General features: G+C 55.1%; 1 protein-coding gene across 2 annotated transcripts in view; it reads left to right on the forward strand.

Annotated features, from left to right (window-relative positions):
* The first annotated feature begins 4,993 nt into the window (after positions 1–4,993).
* The window catches only part of LOC103631737 (la-related protein 1B), a 35,317-nt gene continuing 16,258 nt past the window's right edge, over positions 4,994–24,052 (forward strand). The window contains exons 1-4 of one of the 2 annotated variants that reach the window (XM_008652955.3): positions 4,994–6,091; positions 6,184–6,691; positions 6,775–6,922; positions 7,018–7,108. In XM_008652955.3, coding sequence (XP_008651177.1) covers positions 5,819–6,091; positions 6,184–6,691; positions 6,775–6,922; positions 7,018–7,108 — 1,020 coding nt within the window. In that variant the 5' untranslated portion in view covers positions 4,994–5,818. Of the gene's footprint in view, positions 6,092–6,183; positions 6,692–6,771; positions 6,923–7,017; positions 7,109–24,052 lie in introns of both variants that reach the window. The other variant, XM_008652954.4, reaches the window with a different exon arrangement.

Raw genomic sequence — 24,052 nt, forward strand, 5'->3', positions numbered from 1 at the left:
ACAATACATTAGTTCATAAAACAATGTACTAAGTCTGAGAAACATACCTTTATCCTTGGTTTGTACTTTGTCCACCATTTTACATTTAAGCACTTGTGTTGGACATTAAATCACCAAAATACTTAGAAATGGCCCAAGGGCACATTTCCCTTTCATGTACGCACTTTGTCCTCATTCACTCGCACCGAGAAGACTTCCCAGTCGATCACCCATCCCAAGATTGCCCAGGGTCAAGCACGCTTAACCTAGAGGTTCTTTCAAGATAGGCTTTCGGAAAAGAAGATGCACATTATTTGTATGAGTACTTTATTAATTCAATTAAGCATTGGATATCACCATCCACCTGGGTCAGCATATCATAATCCTCCCCCCTTATAAGACCGATGTCCTTGTCGATCAACCCCAAGCTAGAAATCTCTCCTCTTGGCCACGTCTATGTGTCTAGTGCCGTCATATATCATGTCATGTGACCATTCTAGACCCAAATGTGGCATGCCCCATATACCCGAACCCCTAGCTCATGCACGCTCGTGAAACAGTGAGGGTCGATTTTGATACCATTTGTAACACCCCGTCCACTGGCCACTATTGGACTAGTGGTACTTACTCCTAGCAGCTCTCTAAGATCATATACCATCCCTATAGACCAATACGAGTCTTTTGTGCGCATTTTGTCCTTACTCATGTGCACCCGAGAAGACTTCCCGGTCGGTCACCTATCCCAAGATTGCTCAGTGCCAAGCACACTTAACCCAGATGTTCTTTCGAGATAGGCTTCCGAAAAGAAGATGCATATTATTTGTATGAGTACTCTATTTATTCGATTAAGCCTTGGATCAGGATATCATCATCCACCTAGGTCAAGATATCACATATAAACAAATCACATAAACATGAATCTTGCGATATGTAAAAAACACCTATAGATCTTAGGTTATCTCCGGTAGATCCCCTATCTCGTCCTCTATTTCAAGTTTCTCTCTGTAAACAGTGTTAAATAGTGATATCTACAGTTCCGCGTCCCTTATTTTACACTCCACTGAAGACAGTCTTACGTACATAAGTGGAGAAGATGAACATCAAATTCAGTGATCTTTTCAGGTCGTGTCAAGCATTCGTACATCCACCGCGTTATTCCTAAGACTATATCAAACAAATCAAGCGTATAGCAGTAAAATTGATGTTTTGAACTATTTTATATTGTAAACTGTAATATTAATAAGTTTAAAACGAGGGGTGTAGATGAGTAAGCTATCAATATCACCCTTGCTGCTCTAGAGCACAGGTTGTAGTAGGCTATATCCTCAGCCCACATTCACACCAGTTTTCCTATTTCAGAATTAAGTAATCACGCGGATTTGTTTCAACGCTTATAAATCAAACAACATAATATTTTTATTAAAAATACAAAATGCATAGTAATTAAATATAAAAATATATGATTTTTTTTTTAAAAAATACATAATAATCAATAGAAAATTACATAAATCTAATGATGATTACATCTCCACACATGCTCAACCAAATCATGCTGGAGTTGTGTCCATCATCTCGATGTCCATTTGAATCATGGTTGTTAGGCTCGAGGTGCATTGTAGTAGATCATTGGGCCGACTATAGAACCATCTATCTCATATGTCTCATCCAAACGGGCATCACACTCGTCATTGATGATAATGTTGTGCAAAATGACATGCACACATGACAACTCAAGAGTATGTGGGGAGTAAGAATGTCCAGGAAATGCTATAATGTTTGAACCGAGATTTCAAGATTCCAAAAGCACACTCAACATTTTTTGCGCCACACTGCTTGACCATTTGTGAATAACTCATGTTTCTCACTTTGTGTAAGAAGAATAACCTTGATGAACACCGCCCATGATGGCTAGATGTCGTCGACAATATAGTATCCCCTATTGTATTTGTGTCCATTAACAATGAAGTTCACTATGGGTGCTTGACCTCGAAGACATTAGTGAATAATGGCGACTAATTGAGTATGTTAATGTCATTGTTGGACCTAGCCACCCAAAAAAATATGTCAGATCCATCGATCATACGATGCAACATACAATGCAACGACTTCTAAGATAATGGTGGGATGTTTGATATCCTCCATGTGAATTGACGGGCATTGGCGACCGGACAAGTCCTGATGAAGATGATCACTTAGAGCACTTAGAGGGGATCAATAGGCGATCCTGCAAAAATCAACTTAAAACACAAACTTGATCTAAAATATTAGAGTTAGTACAATTTAAACGAAGTTTGATAGAGAAGAAAATAGAAAAGTTATGTCGGTGTTTCAAACCTCGCTCAGACAAGTAAATTTGTGTGCACGTTTCGGGCTTCGGATGGTGTGCGCAGCGGGCACAAGATTTATACTAGTTCAGACAGAATGTCCCTACATCCAGTCATCGGCGGCTTGCGCTACCGGCACCATTAATGACAAAAGCTCGTAGTAGGGGTTACAAGCGGACGAGAGAGGAAGGAGAGGCTCCCAAGCTCTAGTTGGTGGAGAAGGTGGAGCTGGAGGCTACAGAGTGGAGTCCTAACTAAGTCTTGACTTGGAGTTGGGGCTCCGGTCTCTAGGTCCTCGTCGGTGTGTACTCCTTCAACCCATCGTCTTCACGTCTTGGTGTCTGTCTCAGCATCTCCTATGAGAGATAGATATCCCCGAGTCCTTACGAGCACAGAAACGTTGCTCTGTTTCGCCTAAGGCCAACCACGGGAGGAAGACGATGTTCCGTCTCACCTGAGGCCAACCTCAGATGGGAGATGTTGTTTCGTGTCGCCAAAGGCCAACCTCGAATAGGAGATGATGTTCCATCTCACCTGAGGCCAATCTCGGACATGAGATATAGTTCTGTCTCGCCCGAGGCCAGCTCTGGGCGGCATACGTAGTTCTGTCTCGCCCGAGGCCAACCTCAGACGGGAGATGTAGTTCCGTCTCACTCGAGGCCAACCTCGAACAGAAGACGTTGTTCCGTCTCGCCCGAGGCCAACCTCGGATAGGAGACGATGTTCCGTCTCGCCCGAGGCCAACCTCGGACGGGAGATGCAGTTTTGTCTCACCCGAGTCCAGCTTTGGGTGAGAGACGCAGTTTCGTCTCTCCCGAGGCTAGCTCTGGGTGGGAGACGTAGTTCCGTCTCGCTCGAAGCCAGCTCTAGGCAGGACACACAGTTTCGGCTTGCTCGAGGACAACCTCTAATGGGAGATGCAGTTACGACTCGCCCGAAGCTAGCTCTGTGCGGAAGAAGCAGTCACGACTCGCCCGAGACTAACCTCGGGCGAGAGTGCAGAAACGCTCCATGGGTTAGTCCAATGTGGTGTGTTGGGCACTTAATCACCAAAATAGGTAGAAATGTCCCTATGACACATTTTCGTTTCAATCACGCTTGATGTAACGTCGAAGATGCTTAGGCCATCTCGATGACTCTTCATCGAGCTTGAGCATAGCCTTCTCCATGTCTGCTTACAATGCATTGTGCATTGCACCTTCAGCTTCTTCACTTGAGTTTGTCTTCGAGAAAGACATGCCGTGAAGATGAGTAGAAAAGGGGAGTTTGGAGAAAATAAATGAGACGAGATGGTGTGTGCAATGACCTTCAACATGGTAGGAGTATTTTTTAGGATTATTTTTTGGAGTCCGAATGACGGTCACAAACGGCTAGTTGCAAAAACTAGTATGCATGGGGCTTATGTCAGCTAGATAGATCGATCACACGCTGCCACGTTGCTCTCGCCCCACCCTATCGTCCGCGCTATGTAACGCTCGCCTCTCACCCTTCTCTCGATTGCCTCTCGCCCCGAACGACGGTCCAACGCGGACAAAAGCATGGCGCTATCGCCCGCTCTCGCGTGGGCGCTAGTGTTGTCGCTCACTCTCGCCTCGCCATATTCTACATGTGCGGTATCGCCCCCTCACTTGGCATCAGCCTATGGTGCCAACGAAGGCTGTAGGATGGGCAGCATGACTCTCCTCTCGCCCGACTGAAGGCGAGAGCCAGGCGAGAGAGTGTTTCCGGGTGACGCCGCTCACACCCGGTGAGATTGGGCTATATCGCCTCGCTCTCATCCGCGTTGGAGCGCATGTCCGGGCGGGAGGTGGGCTACGCGCGGGTGAGAGCGTGGGGCGAGAGCAAAGGTGGTGGCTTCCGATTGGTTTATCTAGCCATGTCAGCGCCCCATGTGATAGCCGTTTTGACTGTTTGGAGTCCAAAAAAAATTTGAAAAAATACAAAAAATCACAAATTTCGTCTATGAATTATTATGCACTTTGTAGTTTTTATTTTAATAAAAAAATATTATGTTGTGTGATTTCTAAGCGTTGAAACAAATCCACGTGAATTATTTAATTCTGAAATAGAAAAGCTGACGTGGCTGCAGGCCAAGTCTATAGTTTTGAGTGAAGTAAAGAGCTAACGTGGCATAGGCGAGAGGGGGATGGTGCACTAGCCCAAGGCTAGCCACAGTCACAACCATAAAGCTTACGTTATGTTGTTCCAATTAAGTTTAAAGTGAATAAATGCTGTAGTGGTGATTGGTATATGATTGAGATATAGAATAAATATGACCGTACATGATTATGATATAGGGTAAAGAATTTTGCTGATAATAACATAATATTTTTTTAGTGTATAAATTTAGAGTAGCATGAGTGCGGATAGAAAAAACACCACACTTTAAATGCTAGTTTAGAAATCTATTTTTTCAAACGATTTCTATTTTATCAAGGAAAATTAGTTCACTTTCTTTTCTTTGAAGAATAGAAATCTTTTAGAAAGAAAAATGTTTTCTAAACTGAGTCCTAACCATGGGAGGCGAGAAAGTGAGCAGATTCTTGGCGTATGCATGTACGACAAAGTAACACGTCGATCCTCTGTGTTTTTATCTATCCAGAAACGCTCCTTTCCGAAAGAATCGGTGGGAGCATACGGGGTTCAAGATACCAGTGCGACGTGCAGAAAGGCCCCCGGGGAAAAGCAGTGAACCAGGCCGTGATCCACGATGCCATCCTTCGGAGATGGATAGAAAGACACCCAGATAAGGCCGGTGGAAGTTGGAATCCAGAAACGATGGAGGGCGCTTTTGCAAAACGTGTGGTTGGCGGGCGGTTTGCCGTCTCCTCCCAGTCCCAGGCGCCCGCCGCCGCTGGGATTGCGATGCGATGCGATGCGATGCGAACGTCGACGCAATAATTTCCCTTTCGTCGGACGCGGACCTCCCGTGGCGCGACAGCCGTCCGCCCCGCATCGGACGGACCACCGAGCACACGAGTCAACAACCTCCAACGCCGCACCCGAGCACGGGGCCCGCGCGCCAGCCAGCCCCCGGGTGGAGGTCGGTTAGCCAAGCGGACGCCAGCGCGAGCCGCTTTAGAGCGGCGCGGGCCTCGGATGGGTTTCGGCCGCTGATTTGTGATCGGGCGGACGGGAGCTGCTGGGGCGGCCCACGCTTGGTCGCTGCGGTCTTTGCCCTTTTGTGGCCCACCACGGCAAAGAGGCAGCAGAGGGATCCCCCGTCCGCCTCCATCCACCGCCCGTGGGAAGGGAAGGCAAGGGAAGAGCAGCGAGCGTCGCAGGCATCGGCCCCAGCTCCGGCTCCGCCCGCCGCCGCACCGCCCCCCTCCTCCTCCCCCGATCCGATCGCCGATCGCCAGCCTTTGCGTCGCCTCGCGGCAATATTTGGAACCCCTGTTACCGATCGCCTCATGCCGTACCACTGACCGATCCCGTCCCGTCCCCTCCGACCCCCGCCTTTCGTCTGCTACCCCGTCGAGACCCTACCTCCCGATCGGACTAGGGTGCGTACGATGGCTAGCAGCGCCGACCCGCATGCTGCCGTTGCCGCGGCCATGGCCGGGACGACCCCGTCCGATAGCCTGCTCGGGGCGAAGAAGGCTGGGGCGGCGGCCGCCGTATGGAAGCTCCCCGAGGCCGCGACGGTTCCCGTCGCGGTGGTGGTCGAAAACCCCATCATGGATGCCGACTCCTGGCCGGCGCTGCCCGGGCTGTCGTCTCCGCCGCCGCCGGCTGCGGGGCCAGTGGCCAAGGCATCTCCAAAGGCCGCTTCTCCGGCTTCCACTGTGAGTTGATACCAGTGTTTTGATAAAGCGGACATTGAAATTCGATACCATCTGATCAGATTGGGGTTTACTGTTGTTTGCAATGGTGTCAGGGGGCGGTGATGTCGCCGCCGTCTTTGGCCAATCCCGGCGCTCCGGATGCTAACCCTGGTAGTGAGGCTCCGGTGCGCAATCCTGTGGTCCAGCGTGCCCTGGTGATGCCTGCGGCAAATGGGCTGGAGAAGATTGCCCCTGCACCGGAGCCGTCCCCTGTTTATGTGCCTAACGCTCGGAGCAACGGTGCGGATCCTCATCAGAATGGACGTTTTGGCTCCCATCCCCATGGCCGTGGTGGTGGTTATGTTGGGGGAAACAGGAGGGGTAATGGTGGAGGTGGGGGGCGGCGTGGGAGTGAGCACCATGGGTTTTTTGATGGGCAACGGCGTGGAGGTGGCCGCAGAGATGGTCATGGACCAGTTCATCATCAGCGTGGCCACCAGCCAACATACATTAGGACTCCTACTCTAGCTGTTGTAGCAGGAGCACCTCCCCCACCGCCTCCATTTGTTAGCCCTGCTACTCCTCAGGCACCACCTTATGGGACACCTATGGGCTTCCCTGGTATGTTCTTGTGCATGCGGTTTATGAGATCATGGGCATGCACCATTGTTGTATTACAATAATTTGTTTGTTGTAAATAGCAGACATGGCACCACAAGTTTACTATTACGCGGCACCCACCTCGGAGGGCATTCAAGGCCTGCCTTTTATGTCTCATCCAGCAAGCCCCCAAGCTGTTTTAATTGATCCTTTTAGAAAGGGTCTTCTGGACCAGATAGAATACTATTTCAGGTAGGAGTTCGTCTACATTTTGGGAATCCTGTTTTTTAATAAAAACTGTGAAGCTGCCTGCATCAATTTCTTGATCTGCTTGTGAACCATTGCAGTGATGCCAATTTGTGCAAGGACCTATACTTGCGGCAACGCATGGATGACCAAGGTTGGGTGCCATTACCCCTGATTGCTGGGTTTCCCCAGGTAAGTCTGTAGGCTTTATGACTTGATTTCTTAGTTAAAATTCACTCTGGATTTTTATTTGGTTCCTTAGTCAGCTGTCTAGTGAGCTTGTGGGCATGTTATGTGTTTGTAATTATTTCCACCAATGAACTAGAGGGATTGCATGTAGTGATGTGTTCATTTAACTGAACAACAAGGTAGCTTTACACAATAAGCGAGAAACTTGATTATATTACTGATGTGGTTGATAAAATGGATGGCACAGCTACATTGTCTTGTTGCATTCTAATTGCTTGTACTATCTTACATTTAAGAAATTAGACTTGTTAACAGTTATGTTTCTAAGTCTTAATGTTAGTGTGGGGTGTTCACCATATGAGCAGTGTTGGAACTTGCTCACTGGTGCAAGTTGATCCAACGGGGGGGGGGGGTGTGTAGCAACGTAAACAGGGTTTTCGCACGAGATGGCAATAGCTCTGTTAATCTAGCCTCTCAAGGGCACTGTGCGGGGGTATTTATAGGTATCTGAGTGCCCAGCGTCGTGTGTTAAGGACGCATGTGCCCTCAGACACCTAGGTTATCCCCGGAATATTCCCATAAAGTGGGGTTACAAACCGTAATTACAGGGAGGCCTTTACAAATTAGGCCCGTAACGCACAACGGCCACGCAGGGCCTGTTACAATGGGCCGGACTACACGTGGGCCTCCATTCTGGACGGGGTCGCAAGATGAGACGACCTCGTCACAGGTCTTCGTCCGGTGGCGTATGAGGCGAAGGGTAAGTCTGCCCGTTGTCTTGTCTCCGTTGGTGCAGCGAGGACGGCGAAGGCCTCGAGCGAAGGGTGGCGTCTTCGCCTTCGCCCCAACATTTGCCCTCCGAGGGACCAGTTCGACTAAGTCATCTGGTGCCGAAGACGTCGCTAGATGGCGGAGACGCTGCCCTCGCTCGAAGTGGTTCCGCGGGGGTTTTTGACATGACCGTTGATTGACGCCGTACTGTTGGATTGCGGGTTTCCCGAAGCGTCGTGCCCTGTGTATAAAAAGGGGACGGGGGGCGGCGCGTTTTGAACTTTATCTTTCCGCGCTCCGCGAAAACCCTAACCACCTTCTCAAACCTCTCGCTGCTCGTCTGCCCTCCTTGCTCCTGTTCGTCGGAGATCTGGCCCGCGTGAAGCAGACCGCCCGCCGCCGCCGACGGTACGTAGCGATGCCGACCTCTTCTTCTTCTGCTGCCGCTACGCCGCCGGCCGACACGTCGTCTGAGGAGACGCTGAGTACTGTGGCGGCGGAGGAGTTGCGCGCCGGCGACACGGTGGATTTCGGCGCTTCGCGGATGTCCTCGGTTCGCGTGCAAGACATGCAGCGGTTGGGTTATTTTGGCGGCGGAGTCGCTCGTGTCCCGGGGGCGGAGGAGGTCCCCGAGCCAGAAGGCGAGTTGGTTGTCTTCGAGGCATTCTTCGCCGCTGGCCTTCGCCTGCCTGCGCATCGGTTCGTGGGAGAGGTCCTGCGCAGATTCAACGTCCAGGTCCACCAGCTGACGCCGAACGCCGTGGTGGCCCTGTCAAAATATGTCTGGGCGACGACTTCGTACGGCGGGCAGCCATCGGTCGAAGTCTTCGCGAAGTACTATTGCCTGCACTGGCAGAAAAGGATGATCGGAAATAAGGTTGCTCAGTTTGGGTCCTGTACATTTACGCCGAAGACCGGCAAGACCTCGATGGAGGTAGTTGAGTTGGTTCCTTGCGCCCGCAATAAATGGGGCAACTGGCATGAGTTTTGGTTCTACGTTGCGGAGGGCACAGTCGAAGACCATCCGGGGCTCCCCGTGGCCGAGATGTGCTCGCATTATTACTCCGCATACCCGCAGTTTGAAGTGGCGGAGGAGGATGCAGACGAAGGGGCCCTGCAGTGCGCGGCCGGCCTGAGTAGTGGGCGCGATTTGGTTGAGGAGTTTGTGGCCTATGGGGTGTGGCCTTTGGCGCATGGCTGGGCGCTGGGCGAAGTATGCCCTCGCCAGATGCCTTCCCGTGGTGGGATGCTGGTGCGAAGTCCAGCCTTCGCACTGGATCTGCATAACCGCGATCCTGCCGCATTTGTGCGTGAGGCGGAGGATGGGGCGGTGCGGATTGTTGGTCGGTACGTGCCGAAGACGGAGGGCCAGCGTAGCTGGGATATACGCGGGTCCAACGACCGCTTGAACAGGGTCTTCGAGTTGAACCGTCTGCCGTATGGTGGTTATCCCGGGCAAGACAATGTGGATCGTCGCGGGAAGAAGCCGGCGGCAGAGACTGGAGACGACCCCGCGCCGGCGGCCGCCCCATCCTCTAAGAAGAGGAAGCTAGGTACTGCTACGGGAGGACTGGGGGTTTCTGATGGTTTTGCTAGGGAATTGATGAGGACATGCGCGGCCCCCGGGGGGAGGATGTCTTCGCCCGAGCTCCGGGAGTCTTCGGCACGGATGCTGAAGGTTACTGGGGGTTGGTGGCCTAAGAATGTTCCTGTTCCCCGCGCGGCCGGCAAAGACTTTTTTACATCTCGTATGGTTCGTGACTGGAGAGTGTTTCCTTATGGACGGAATATTGCTGCTGTTGTGTCGGCAGTGATGGACAAGGATCGTCAGGGAGCTGCGCAGAAGCGCCAGGCGGTCGTTAGGCTGCCTGAGGCTAGGCCGAAGAGGTCGCGGGGGACTGCGAAGGCTGCTGCCCCCGGCGGCAGCCAGCCGACGCTGGCGGCGAAGACTGCCGCCCCCGGGTCCAACAGGGTGCCGGAGGCCGTGAAGGCGGCCAGCGCCGGCGGAACCAAGCCTGCCCCGGCCGGAGCTGCGAAGGCCCGAGAATTGCCTCCGCCGGGCAAGCGCGTTGCCGACTTTGCCACCGAGATTAGCGTGGACGATTATCTCGTTGGTAAGTCGTTAGGTCGAGTTTTTTTTTAACTGTTGATGCGTTGCAGGGTCGGGCGAAGGGCAACTTGTTGTTGTTCCGCCTGCGGTGGTGACCGCGGCGGCTGCCGTGGTGCCTACGGCGAGGGGTAGCGCTCCCAGCGCCGGTGGCGAGATTCCGGCGCTCACTGCCGTCGAGGACGAGACGGGCGCTGTGTCCCGCCGGCTGAAGGAGGCATTGAGTCAGGTAAGTTGAGCTAGACTTTGGTTTTTACCAGTTTCGTTGGGATTGTGGTCTTATGCGTGTCTTGTAGGCGGCTGACTTCGCTGACCGCGTGGCGTCGGGGGCCCTTACGGCGGTTATGTTTCCCGAAGTCGAGAGACTTCGGGCGCAACATGCTGACGCCGTCCGGGAAAAGTCGGCCGCCGACAGTAAGTGCCGCAAGCTGGCGGAGAAGGTGGCCGCGCTGGAGGGCGAGAGGGCTGACCTCCGGCGCCAACTGGCGGAGGAGAGAAGGGAGGCTAATGAGGCCCTCGCCAAGGCGCAGTCTGCGCAGGCGGAGGCCAATTTGGCGCGGGTGGAGGGTAGCCTTGCCAGACAGCGCGCCGAGGAATGGGAGGAGCGGTTCAACGCTCTGCAGACCCGTGTGGAGAGGGCCGAGGCTTCGACGCGCTCGGAGGCTGAGCGGACGCGCAAGCAGCTTATGGACTCATACCACGAGCTGGGCGCGCGGACCGCTGACTTCGAAGTGCCAGACCAAGAGCCCGGACTTCGCTGCCTCGAGTGGCTGCAGGAGGAGTTGCTGGCGCTCCCCACCATTGTGGAGGGGTTTATGTCCTATGCCTCCCTGGTCACCTGCGAAGGGGCGATGAACACGCTGTCCCGCGAAGGGTGCCGGCACTGTGAGGTCTTCGACCAAGCTGATGAGGATTTCGAGCGCGAGATCTACAAGGTTGAGGACCCTGTGGTGAAGGAATCCGCGGGAGCCCTCTTCGACCGGATGTGGGGTCCCCACGGTCGGGAGGTGGTCAGGGAGCGGTCCAACACGGCGAGGGGTCAGGTAATGTTTGACTCTTGTTTAGTGTTGCTGAGTGTGGGCTATATGTGGGCTTGCTGAATCTGTGTGCTGTGTCTCAGGCGGCGTGTAACGAGAAAGTGGAGGACTTCGGGGCTTTGAACAGCGCGCAGCCTGACTTGGAGTCGAACCCGGTGGCGGCTGTGTCCGAGGTCGCCCCGGCGCCGCCCCCAGAAACCGTCGAAGGCGCCCCTGATGCCCTCGCAGCCGCTGCGGCCGGCGGTGGCTCGTCGCCAACTGCTGCGCCGAGGGCTGAGGATCCTGTGAAGATGGCGGCGGAGGCGGCAGCGGAGGATCCCGCGATGGCTGGGTCTTCGCAGGTGGCTTAGTGGGTGTGGGTAGTTAGGGAATTTTGTATATGTTGCTGAACCTTGGTTGCTGCGCAGGTTCAAGATTTTGGGCCTGCGCACGCAACCGCTACTGCTAATTTTTTGGCGGCTTCGATCGTGGATGATGGGAATGAATCAGATGAATCTGCGTCTAAGTTTTCTGATTTTGGTGACTCTGGGAGCTCGGTTGAGTGGACTGAAGAGTCGTCGGATGAGGACTTGGACTACTTTGCGGCCTTGGATGTGGCAGCGGCGGAGACTTCGCCGCGTGCTGTGGACGCTGAAGTTGTGCCTGGTCCAAGTGCGGGGCGTAGGCGGCGAAGGGCGGTTGCGAAGCGTAGAGTGAGTGAGGCGGACGGCGGTCGGCTTTGTGTGGGCAGGGCTGGCAGGCAGGAACTGTTGTCCTTGCGCACGTTGCGAGTGTAGGTGAGGGTGAGCTGCGAAGTCTTTTTGCGGGTGAGGAGCTGAGGATAATGCTATTTAACTATAGGGAGATGGGAATTATTCCGAAGGTTGAGCCGATGTAAAGTGTGATGCCCTCGCTGTACATATGTAATGACTTGTATGGTGAGGTTGTGTGCCTTCGCACATTCGACTATGCTTACGAAGGCGTTGCGCACTTGGTCTGGTGTATTTGTTATGTCGGTCTGGTGCGCATGTAGTCGGTCTTTGCGTGGACAGTTTGGTGTAGTTATTTTCGCACTTGTTGTGCTTGGTCCGGCTGCACCCTTAGGCGACTTTTGCACGGATACTCTTCGCGGAAGACTTCGATTTTCCGCGCTTGTTGTGCTAGTTCGGCTGCACCCTTAGGCGACTTTTGCACGGATAGTCCTTGTTGAGGAGGACTTCGAGTTTTCGCACTTGTTGTGCTGGTCCGGCTGCACCCTTAGGCGACTTCTGCACGGAGACTTCGATTTTTCGCACTTGTTGTGCCAATCCGGCTGCACCCTAAGGCGACTTTTGCACGGATAGTCTTTTTTGAGGAAGACTTCGATTTTTCGCACTTGTTGTGCTAATCCGGCTGCACCCTTAGGCGACTTTTGCACGGATAGTCTTTTTTGAGGAAGACTTCGATTTTTCGCACTTGTTGTGCTAATCCGGCTGCACCCTTAGGCGACTTTTGCACGGATAGTCTTTTTTGAGGAAGACTTTGATTTCTCGCACTTGTTGTGCTAGTCCGGCTGCACCCTTAGGCGACTTCTGCGCGGATTGTCGCACGCGAGGGTAGCTAGCGCTTGGCCTCGCGGTGACTTTGTATTGGTCGAATGTCGAAGACCGTCGGCGCGGTCTTTTTTCGACGTAGATTTTTGCGGGGGATTTTTCACTCGTATATTACATGACTCCGCCTCGTTAAAAACCTCACCCCCCGGGAGGAAAAGAGTGCGGGCCAGAATAAAATGTTTTTGCGAATTACAAGGGCGAGCTGGCCCTGATGAGTCAAAAAAAAATTTGCGGAGATTGTCGATGTTCCAGGAATGCTCCAAGTCTTCGCCGTTTGGCGTTGCAAGCCTGTATGCGCTGGGGGATGCCTTCGTCTTGACAATGAAAGGGCCCTCCCACTTGGGCTCCAGTTTGCCCCTGGACTCTGTCCGAGCTGTCCGGACGAGTACGAGGTCCCCTTCGCTGAATTCCCTCGGGATGACTGCGTGGTCGCGCCATGCTTTTGTCTGGGCTTGGTATTTGTCCAGAGCCTGTAGGGCGAAGACGCGGTCTCCGTCGATGAGGTCCTTCGAAGTCGGCTCGTCTACGTCGGGGACGACCGACGCGGCTGTCCGAGGCGACCCATGTTTTATTTCTTGCGGAGTCATGGCCTCCGATCCGTATAATAGGCGGAAGGGGGTGAACCCAGTCGCCCTGCACTCAGTTGTGTTCAGCGCCCAGACCACTTCGGGTAACAGGTCGGGCCACTTGCCTTTTTTGTCGTCGAGGAGCATTTTCTTGACAGCTGTGAAAATTTTTCCATTGGCGCGTTACACAACTCCGTTGGACTGTGGGTGATATACAGAGGCGAAGGCAAGCTTGGTGCCAATGGAGAAGTAGAAATCCTTGAAGTCTTGGCTGTCAAACTGCTTGCCGTTGTCAACTGTGAGTTCGGACGGTACTCCGAAACGGCAAACGATGTTTTGCCAGAAGAATTTCTGTGCAGTTTTTGATGTTACTGTGGAAACAGCCCTCGCCTCGATCCATTTGGTAAAATACTCGACAGCGACGAAGGTGAACTTGAGGTTCTCCTGAGCCGTGGGCAGGGGCCCGACGATGTCCAGGCCCCAGCGCTGGAGAGGCCATGTGTGGGCGATCAGTTTTGTGAATTGCGAAGGGCTGCCTGATCGTGGAGAAAACTTCTGGCAGGCTTCGCAGGACCTTGTGACCCGATTTGCGGCGCAGATCATTGCGGGCCAGTAGAAACCTTGGCGGATCACCTTTGCGGCTAGGGCCCTTGGCCCTGCGTGAGAGCCGCAAGTACCACTGTGGACTTCGCGCAGGATTTGGACGCCTTCGGTTTCGGTGACACATTTAAGCATTGGCTGACTGACCCCCTTCTTGTAGAGCTGGCCCTCAATCAGTGCGAAGTCCCGACTTCGATGTTTGAGGCGCTTGGCCTCGTTGATGTCGGTTGGGTGGTAGTACCCCTGTAGGAACAGAGTTATTGGTGCCCGCCAGTCTTCGGTCATAATAAGGTTGACTATGCGGTGGCCTTCACTGTCATTGGTTATTTGGAGCCCTTCGGGGCTCCGGACGGCTGGCGTGCCGATAACATGGTAGAACACGTCGGAGGGCAGGGACTCGCCTCTGGCGGCAGCCTTGGCTAATGCGTCGGCTTCTTCATTCTTGGCCCGGTCCACATGCTGCAAGGTGAATCCCTTGAATTGTCTCTCGAGACTTCGGATGGCCGCGAGGTATTGCATAAGTGCGGGGTCCTTTGCTGCATAGTCTTTCTCGACTTGGCCGACGACTACCTTGGAGTCTGTTCTGACAATGCAGGTGGTGACACCAAGGGCTTTTAGTTTGCGGAGGCCGAGGATGACAGCTTCGTATTCTGCTATGTTGTTTGTGCATCTGTCAGATTCCAGAGCGAAGCTTAAGCGTGCCGCGTATCTGTGCTTGACCCCGGCGGGTGAGGTGATGACTGCAGCAGCGCCTGCCCCCGCATGGCACCATGCGCCGTCGCAGTGGATTGTCCAAACCTTCTCTGCGGACGGGTCCGGCTGTGTTATTGGCCCGGTCCAGTCGACGACGAAGTCTGCTAGAACTTGTGACTTGATCGCTGTCCTGGGCTCGAAAGTGATGTGGTAGCTGGAGAGTTCGGCCGCCCATTTGGCGATCCGTACCGATGCCTCCGGGTTTCTGAATAATTCGCCGAGTCCCCTATCTGAGGTGACGCAGACCTTGAATGCTTCAAAGTAGTGGCGCAATTTGCGCGAAGACATAACAACTGCATAGGCAATCTTTTCGAGTTCCGTCATGTTACATTTTGACGGTGTGAGCACTTCGGAGACGTAATAAACTGGGCACTGTCTGATCACGCCCTCTACTGTCTGCTCCTGAACCAGTGCCGCGCTGACCGCGTGCGGCGAGGCCGCAACGTAAAGCAACAGGGGTAGCGAAGAGTCGGGGCTTGTAAGAACCGCCAATTCCAACAGGTACTGTTTCAGTGAGGCGAAGGCCGCCGCCTGCTCTGGTCCCCAAGCGAAGTCTTTTGCGTCGCGGAGTGTTTTGAGGAAGGGGAGACTTCGCTCAGCGGATTTGGAGATGAATCTGTTGAGGGCGGCCAATCTGCCCGTCAGGCGCTGGACGTCTCTGGCTGACTGCGGGGGCATCATGTGATGATGGCCTGGATTTTGGTTGGGTTGGCCTCGATGCCGCGGTGTGATACCAGGTAGCCCAATATTTTCCCCTGACGAACGCCGAAGACGCACTTTTCTGGGTTCAGGCGAAGTCGTGCGTCCCGCATGTTCGCGAATGTCTCGGCGAGGTCAGCAAGATGGTCCTCCTTGCTCCTGCTAGCGACGACGATGTCATCCACATATGTGAATATATTTCTGCCGACTTGCCCCTCGAGCACTGTTTTGGTAAGCCGGGAGAAGGTGGACCCGACGTTCTTGAGTCCCTCCGGCATTCTGATGAAGCAATATGTGCCGAAGGGTGTTATGAAGCTGGTGCTGGCCTTGTCTTCCTCCTTGCTCCTGCTAGCGACGACGATGTCATCCACATATATATTTGATGGTAACCCGAGAAGCAGTCGAGGAGAGACATGACTTCGCACCCGGCCGCGCTATCGACTATTCTGTCGATCCGAGGCAGCGGGAAATTGTCCTTTGGGCAGGCCTTGTTGAGACTGGTGAAGTCGATGCACATTCGCCACTTGCCGCTCTTTTTCTGCACCATCACAACGTTGGAGAGCCACGTGGGGTAAGCCACTGGCTCGATAAATTTGGCTTCCAGGAGGTGATGTACCTCGGCCTTGGCGGCTTCTGTCTTCTCGTCGGACATTTTGCGGAGCCGCTGTTTTTTCGGTCTCACCGAAGGGTCGATTCCCAAGCTGTGCTCAATTATGGATCGGCTGACCCCGAACAGGTCGAGGGCGGACCAGGCGAAGACGTCTTTGTTCTTGGACAAGCAACATAGGAGTTTCTCCTCGTCATGCGAAGTGAGGTCTTCGCTGATGGTGACTGTCTGCTTGGGCGTGGCCTGGTCGAGGGGAACAGTCTTGGTCCCGTCGTTGCTCTGCAGATGTGCCTTGTCGTGCTCTTTGTCGGTTTGGCTGACGGACGCAGGGACCTCGCACTGGGCCGTGAGGCAGTGCACATTTCTTTGCCCGGGGACGAAGTCCCGCTCTATGTTGCGCGCAGTCTGCTGATTGCCGTAGACCGTGATGGCGCCTAACGGATCTGGTATCTTCATGCACAGGTATAGTCCGTGAATGGCTGCCTCAAACTTGTTGATGGAGCCCCGGCCCATGATGGCGTTGTACGGATACACCATGTCGACGATATCAAAGGTTATTTGCTCACTTCGGGCATTGGGTGCTACACCGAAGGAGAGAGGCAATTCTATTTTGCCGACAGGAAAAGTGTCCTTGTCGCCGAAGCCATACAACGGGTTGTCCGAAGGCTTGATCAGGTTGTGGCTTTGATGGAATAAGTCTTGAGCATCTAGAGGACAACCTGCTTTTGACTGTCCTCTGTAGTCCTTTAGCATCTAGAGGACAGCTTGACTGTCCTCTGTAGTCTCTTTAGCATCTAGAGGACAGCAGTCGCTTTTTGACTGTCCTCTGTAGTCGCTTTAGCATCTAGAGGACAACAGTCGCTTTTGACTGTCCTATGTAGTCTCTTTAGCATCTAGAGGACAATCCTGTTGTGTAGTGTGTGTGAGGTGTGGTAGTGCAGCCCCTAGGGCTATAAATATGTGTCCCCAACCCCTCTAAGGGTATGACATTGTGTAGTGTTTGAGGAAATAAACAGAAAATTGCCCCAACTCATAGTATCATCCTCTTGATGAGAGTTAGAGTCCCTCTACTTACAATTGGTATCAAAGCCAAACTATCCTGCAGCCTAAACATCTCGTGCTCATCTCCTTCCCGCGCCTCTCCCCACACTCAGTCGGCAGCAAGAGCTCCAACTGTTCCTTCCTCCCCTGCTCAGACGAGCAGCCTTTCGTCTGAGACAGCCTCTTCCACACGCAGCGACCCCTCACTAGCCCACCATGTCCCTACGCTCGGCCACTTCGAGTGCGCGGCGCCAGCAGGAAGCCGAGGTCGCCGCGGCACAAGAACGCGAGCGAGCAGCAGCAGCGGCTGCAGCGACAGTGGCGAGGGCAGCACGGTTGGCGGCGGCGGAACTGGCGGCGGCGAGAGTGGAAGTAGAAGCAGCGGAGGCGGCGGATGCTGCACGTGCGGCGACAACAGAGCTCGAGGTTCTGCGCGGCAGTAGAGCCGGCAGCTCTGCTTCTGTCGACGACAACACTGACGAAGAGCTCAACGAAGAGCTCAGGCTGGCGAGGGAAGCAGCGCGAGAGCAGGCGGCACAGTGGGCAGCCGCGCATCCCCATGGGGGCGCGCGTGGCGGCAGCCTGGATAGGCGCCGACACGCTGACGGCGCTCCAGGCGGGGGCGCACGCGGCGGCAGCCTAGACGGGCGTAGACGCGCCGGCGGTGCTCCCGGCGGCGGCGACCGAGTCGACGGAGATCGCGGCCTCTACAGGCGGCGCGATTCTCCCTCCCTGGATCGGTACCATGGTCGCCGCATGGCCCAAGCCATTGTCAGGGACATCGGTCCCGGCGGTGGGTGGCGTACCCTCACCAAGACCAACTACGTCGAGTGGGCCGCGGTGATGAGGGTACGGCTCCAGGTTCGCCACATGTGGGAAGCAGTTCGTTACGACGACGTCGACTACCACGAGGATCGGCGGGCGTTGGATGCCCTCATTGCTGCAGTCCCGCCCGAGATGCAGTTTTTGCTTTCCCAGAAGCGGACTGCCAAGGAGGCCTAGGACGCCATCGCTGCGACCCGCATCGGCAGCGATCGTGCCCGCAAGACCACACTGCAGGCACTTCGCAAGGAGTGGGAGAACCTGGCCTTCAAGCCAGGTGAGGATGTTGATGACTTTGCTCTCCGCCTCAACACTCTGTTGCAGAAGATGGTGCAGTTCGGCGACGACACCTACGATGAGGAGAGAGCTGTTGAGAAGCTCTTCCGTTGCATCCCCGAGAAGTACAGGCAGATTGCTCGCTCGATCGAGTCTCTGCTAGACCTCTCCACGATGACGATCGAAGAGGCGATTGGTCGCCTCAAGGTGGTCGACGGCGACGAACCACAGGCTCTCTCTGGGCCTATCACTATCGGCGGGAAGCTACATCTCACTCGGGAGCAGTGGGAGGCCTGCCAGGGTGACAAGAAGCAGGGGGAGTCCTCCTCAACACGAGGCCGCAAACGCGGCAAGCCGCGCAAGGCGCGTGGAGGCGCCCAGGCCGGGGCGCGAGGACATGCTGAGGGTGGTGCACGTGGAGGTGCCCAAGGCGGCGCTGTCGGCAACAAGAAGCCGGCACGAGACGACGGCTGCCACAACTGCGGCAAGCTTGGCCACTGGGCCAGGGATTGTCGGCAGCCACGACGTGGCCAGGCCAACGTCGCACAGGCGGAGGCGGAGGCCCTGCTCCTGGCACATGCAAGCATCGAGCCATCTCCAGCGGCACTCCTCCACCTTGATGAGTCGAAAGCACGCGCTTTCCTCGGCGACGGCTCCAACAAGGACATGATCGACGGATGGTGCCTCGACACCGGCGCCACTCATCACATGACCGGCCGACGGGAGTTCTTCACCGAGCTTGACTCTAGCGTCCGAGGCTCCGTCAAGTTTGGGGACGCCTCCGGCGTAGAGATCAAGGCCGCCGGCTCAGTCGTCTTCACCGCCGCGTCTGGTGAGCACAGGCTGCTCACCGGAGTCTACTACATCCCCGCGTTGAGGAACTCTATCATCAGCTTGGGACAGCTGGATGAGAACGGTTCGCGCGTGGTGGTCGAGCACGGAGTCATGAGGATCTGGGATCCCTCTCGCCGCCTTCTTGCCAAGGTACGCAGGAGTCCAAATTGGCTATACATCCTCAATGTGAAGGTGGCACAACCTTGCTGCCTTGCTGCTCGTTGAGACGACGGGGCATGGCAGTGGCACGAGCGCTTCGGGCACCTTAACTTCGAGGCCCTGAAGCGGCTCAGTGCCAAGGAGATGGTACGAGGCCTGCCGTGCCTTGACCATGTGGAGCAATTCTGCGATGTCTGCGTGTTGACAAAGCAGAGACGACTCCCCTTTCCCCAGCAGTCGAGCTTCCGAGCCAAGGAGAGGCTCGAGCTCGTGCATGAGGACTTGTGTGGCCCGGTGACACCAGCCACACCAGGAGGACGACGCTACTTCTTGCTGCTCGTCGACGATCTCTCCCGCTACATGTGGGTGATGATCCTTGGCAGCAAGGGAGAGGCTGCGAACGCCATCAGGCGTGTGCAGGTCGCTGCGGAGGCGGAGTGCGGCCGCAAGCTACGCGTGCTGCGCACCGACAACGGCGGCGAATTCACGGCGGCTGAGTTCGCGTCGTACTGCGCGGATGAGGGCGTTCAACGCCACTACTCCGCGCCGTACAGCCCGCAGCAGAACGGCGTCGTCGAGCGGCGCAACCAGACGGTTGTGGGGATGGCTCGGGCTCTCCTCAAGCAGAGAGGAATGCCAACTGTCTTCTGGGGAGAGGCGGTGGTGACAGCGGTTTACATCCTCAACCGCTCGCCCACCAAGGCTCTCAACGGGATGACACCGTACGAGGCTTGGCATGGGCGCAAGCCGGCGGTCTCTCACCTACGGGTCTTCGGCTGCCTCGCATTCACCAAGGAGCTTGGCCACATCAACAAGCTCGACGATAGGAGCACCTCGGGGGTGTTCATTGGCTACGCGGAGGGCTCGAAGGCCTACCGCATCCTTGACCCAAGAACACAGCGTGTGCGCACGGCGCGCGACGTAGTGTTCGATGAAGGGCGAGGATGGGCGTGGGACAAGGCGGTGGACGACGGCACGACTCCGACGTACGACTTCACCATCGAGTACGTCCACTTTGAGGGAGTTGGGGGAGTAGGCAACTCTTCTCCGAGCAGGTCTACCCTAGCCCCCAAGTCTCCACCGACTCCAGCGCCAAACTCTCCAGCTCCTGCTACAACGAGCTCTTCACCACCACGCACTCCAGCCACGACTCCGGCTACAGCGAGCTCTTCGCCACCACACACTCCAGCACCGACGGTACCCTCTCCGGGAACGTCCTCTCCGACACCAGCTCGTGTCGAGCACGACCCAGTGGAGCTCGTGACCCCTCTGTCCCGTGACGAGGAGCGCGTCGACGCGTGCTACGACGGCGAGCCGTTGCGGTATCGAAGGGTGGAGGGCCTTCTCATCGACCCGTCGGTGCCGGGCCCTACGTCTCGCATTCTGGCAGGAGAGTTGCATCTTGCATGCGACGATGGTGAGCCTCGGTCTTTCGTGGAGGCCGAGAAACATGCGGCTTGGCGTGCCGCGATGCAGTCGGAGATGGACGCGGTTGAGACGAACCGCACTTGGGAGCTCGCTGATCTCCCTCATGGTCATCGCGCGATCACCCTTAAGTGGGTGTTCAAACTGAAGAGGGATGAAGCCGGCGCCATCGTCAAGCATAAGGCTCGCTTGGTGGCACGCAGTTTCTTGCAGCAGGAGGGGATCGACTTCGACGATGCCTTCGCCCCTGTAGCACGGATGGAATCCGTGCGACTCCTCCTCGCGCTGGCAGCCCTGAAGGGCTGGCATGTTCATCACATGGATGTCAAGTCGGCGTTTCTTAACGGCGACTTAAAGGAGGAGGTCTATGTACACCAGTCGCCAGGTTTCGCGATCCCTGGCAAGGAGGGCAAGGTGTTGCGCCTGCGCAAGGCCCTCTACGGCTTGCGACAGGCACCAAGGGCGTGGAATGCCAAGCTGGATTCCACGCTCAAGAGGATGGGCTTCATGCCAAGCCCGCACGAGGCGGCCATCTATCGGCGGGGCAATGGAGAAAATGCCCTGCTGGTGGGTGTCTACGTCGACGACTTGGTGATCACCGGCGCCAAGGATGCAGAGGTGGCAGCGTTCAAGGAAGAGATGAAGGTCACCTTCCAAATGAGTGACCTGGGGCATCTCTCCTACCTGGGGATTGAGGTGCACCAGGGAGACTCCGGGATCACACTTCGCCAGACCGCCTATGCCAGGCGCATTGTTGAGCTGGCTGGGCTCACCGACTGCAACCCAGCTCTCACTCCGATGGAGGAGAGGCTGAAGCTGAGTCGCGACAGCACGACGGAGGAGGTGGATGCTACTCAGTACCGGCGTCTTGTGGGGAGCCTTCGCTACCTCGTCCACACACGGCCTGACTTGGCATACTCCATCGGCTACGTTAGTCGGTTCTTGCAGCGACCGACGACGGAGCATGAGCAGGCTGTGAAGAGGATCATCCGCTATGTTGCGGGGACTCTCGACCACGGTCTCTACTACCTGAGGTGCCCTGGGGAGGCACATCTTGTCGGGTACAGCGACAGCGACCACGTCGGCGACATCGACACTAGCAAGAGCACAAGCGGGATCCTCTTCTTCCTCGGCAAGTGCCCCATCAGCTGACAGTCGGTCAAGCAGCAGGTGGTGGCCATGTCCAGCTGCGAGGCCGAGTACATAGCGGCGTCCACTGCTTCGACTCAGGCTCTCTGTCTGGCTCGACTGCTCGGTGATCTCCTCGGGAGAGACACTGGAGCGGTGGAACTCAGGGTGGACAGCCAGTACGCTCTGGCATTGGCCAAGAACCCCGTGTTCCATGAACGGAGCAAGCACATCCGGCTGAGATACCACTTCATCCGAGACTGCTTGGCAGAAGGGAGCATCAAGGCGCGCTACATCAACACCAAGGATCAGCTTGCAGACCTGCTCACCAAGCCCCTTGGGAAGATCAAGTTTGTTGAGCTTTGCTCTAGGTCCGGGATGACCCAACTTTCTCACAAGACGACGCCCAAGACTTAGGGGGAGAATGATGGAATAAGTCTTGAGCATCTAGAGGACAGCCTGCTTTTGACTGTCCTCTGTAGTCCTTTAGCATCTAGAGGACAGCTTGACTGTCCTCTGTAGTCTCTTTAGCATCTAGAGGACAACAGTCGCTTTTTGACTGTCCTCTGTAGTCGCTTTAGCATCTAGAGGACAACAGTCGCTTTTGACTGTCCTCTGTAGTCTCTTTAGCATCTAGAGGACAATCCTGTTGTGTAGTGTGTGTGAGAAGGTGTGGTAGTGCAGCCCCTAGGGCAATAAATATGTGTCCCCAACCCCTCTAAGGGTATGGCATTGTGTAGTGTTTGAGGAAATAAACAGAAAATTGCCCCAACTCATAGTGTCATCCTCTTGATGAGAGTTAGAGTCCCTCTACTTACAGGCTTATGCCCATGCGGTCGAAGGCATGGAGGAAAATGATGTCTGCTTGACTGCCATTGTCGACTAGGACTTTGTGCAGGTCCCAGCCTGCCACGCTGCAGTTGATAACCATGGCGTCGATGTGGGGGGCGCTGCGCAGGTCGACGTCTCGGGCGTCGAAGGTTAGCGGTACATGGGACCACTTCGTCTGCACGACTGGACCGGTGATGGCGACGTGGTTGATGCTGCGGTAGTGGTCCCGCTTCTGCCGCTTTGTGTCGAAGTCGGTGCTGGACCCCCCAGTGATCATATGAATGACTCCGCGATACGGCTGATCGGCGAAGTCTTCTTGTTTTGGGGCGTGGGGGTGGGGGATGTTTTGTTGTTGCTGGTGTGGAGGTGGGGGTGGGGGAGGTACGATTTGTACTTCCTGGTGGTGTTGGTATGCGTGGTGCGGTGGATGCGGGGCGGGGGCGTGGATGTATGGTGGAGGGTGTTGCTGATAAGTGTGCGCGACAACTCTAGGGTTGTCGGCCGGTTGCGCAGTCTTTGGTTTGGTGGGCGCAGTCTTCGCCGTGAAACAGGCAGTAAAATCGGCGCGGCGGTTGCGCACGTCCCCGGCCTCGTCCGCGAGTTCCGTTTCCGCGGCCCTGGGGGGGATATTCCTGGCGGCGAGGGGCCTCACCAGCGGGGTGCTGGTTGGCGATGTTGTGCACCTGCTGCTGATTGCGGTCGTCCCGACCGGAGTCTGGCTGCGGAGTCCTCGTCCACGTGCGGCTGGACTGTGGAGCATCTTTGGGTTTCCTCTGAGACTCAATTTTGCGCTGGTGGAGTTCTTCGGATTTGGCATATTTTTCAAATAGTTGGTACAACTCCTGTAGGTTTTTGGGCGGATCCCTGATGCAGTGGCTGTAGAGGACGCCGGCCCGAAGGCCACTGATGGCGTAGTGGATAGCGATTTGGTCATCGACCGAGGGTAGCTGTGACTTGAGTGTCAGAAATTTGCGGTAGTTGATAGTCGCCTAGAGGGGGGGTGAATAGGGCGAAACTGAAATTTACAAATATAAACACAACTACAAGCCGGGTTAGCGTTAGAAATATAAATGAGTCCGAGAGAGAGGGCGCAAAACAAATCCCAAGCGAATAGGCAAGTGAGACACGGAGATTTGTTTTACCGAGGTTCGGTTCTTGCAAACCTACTCCCCGTTGAGGAGGCCACAAAGGTCGGGTCTCTTTCAACCCTTCCCTCTCTCAAACGGTCCCACGGACCGAGTGAGCTTCTCTTCTCAAATCAAAGCCGGGAACAAAACTTCCCCGCAAGGGCCACCACACAATTGGTGCCTCTTGCCTTGATTACAATGGAGTTGTGATCTCAAAAACAAGTGAGAAAGAAAAGAAGCAATCCAAGCGCAAGAGCTCAAATGAACACGGCAAATCACTCTCACTAGTCACTAGGGCTTTGTGTGGAATTGGAGAGGATTTGATCTCTTTAGTGTGTCTAGAATTGAATGCTAGAGCTCTTGTAGTAGTTGAGAAGTGGAAAACTTGGATGCAATGAATGGTGGGGTGGTTGGGGTATTTATAGCCCCAATCACCAAATGTGGCCGTTGGTGGAGCTGTCTGTTCGATGGCGCACCGGACAGTCCGGTGCCCCCTGCCACGTCATCACTGCCGTTGGATTCTGACCGTTGGAGCTTCTGACTTGTGGGCCCGCCTGGGTGTCCGGTGCACACCGGACATGTACTGTTTGATG

Source organism: Zea mays, chromosome 1, assembly GCF_902167145.1.
Source record: "Zea mays cultivar B73 chromosome 1, Zm-B73-REFERENCE-NAM-5.0, whole genome shotgun sequence".
Lineage (NCBI taxonomy): Eukaryota > Viridiplantae > Streptophyta > Magnoliopsida > Poales > Poaceae > Zea > Zea mays.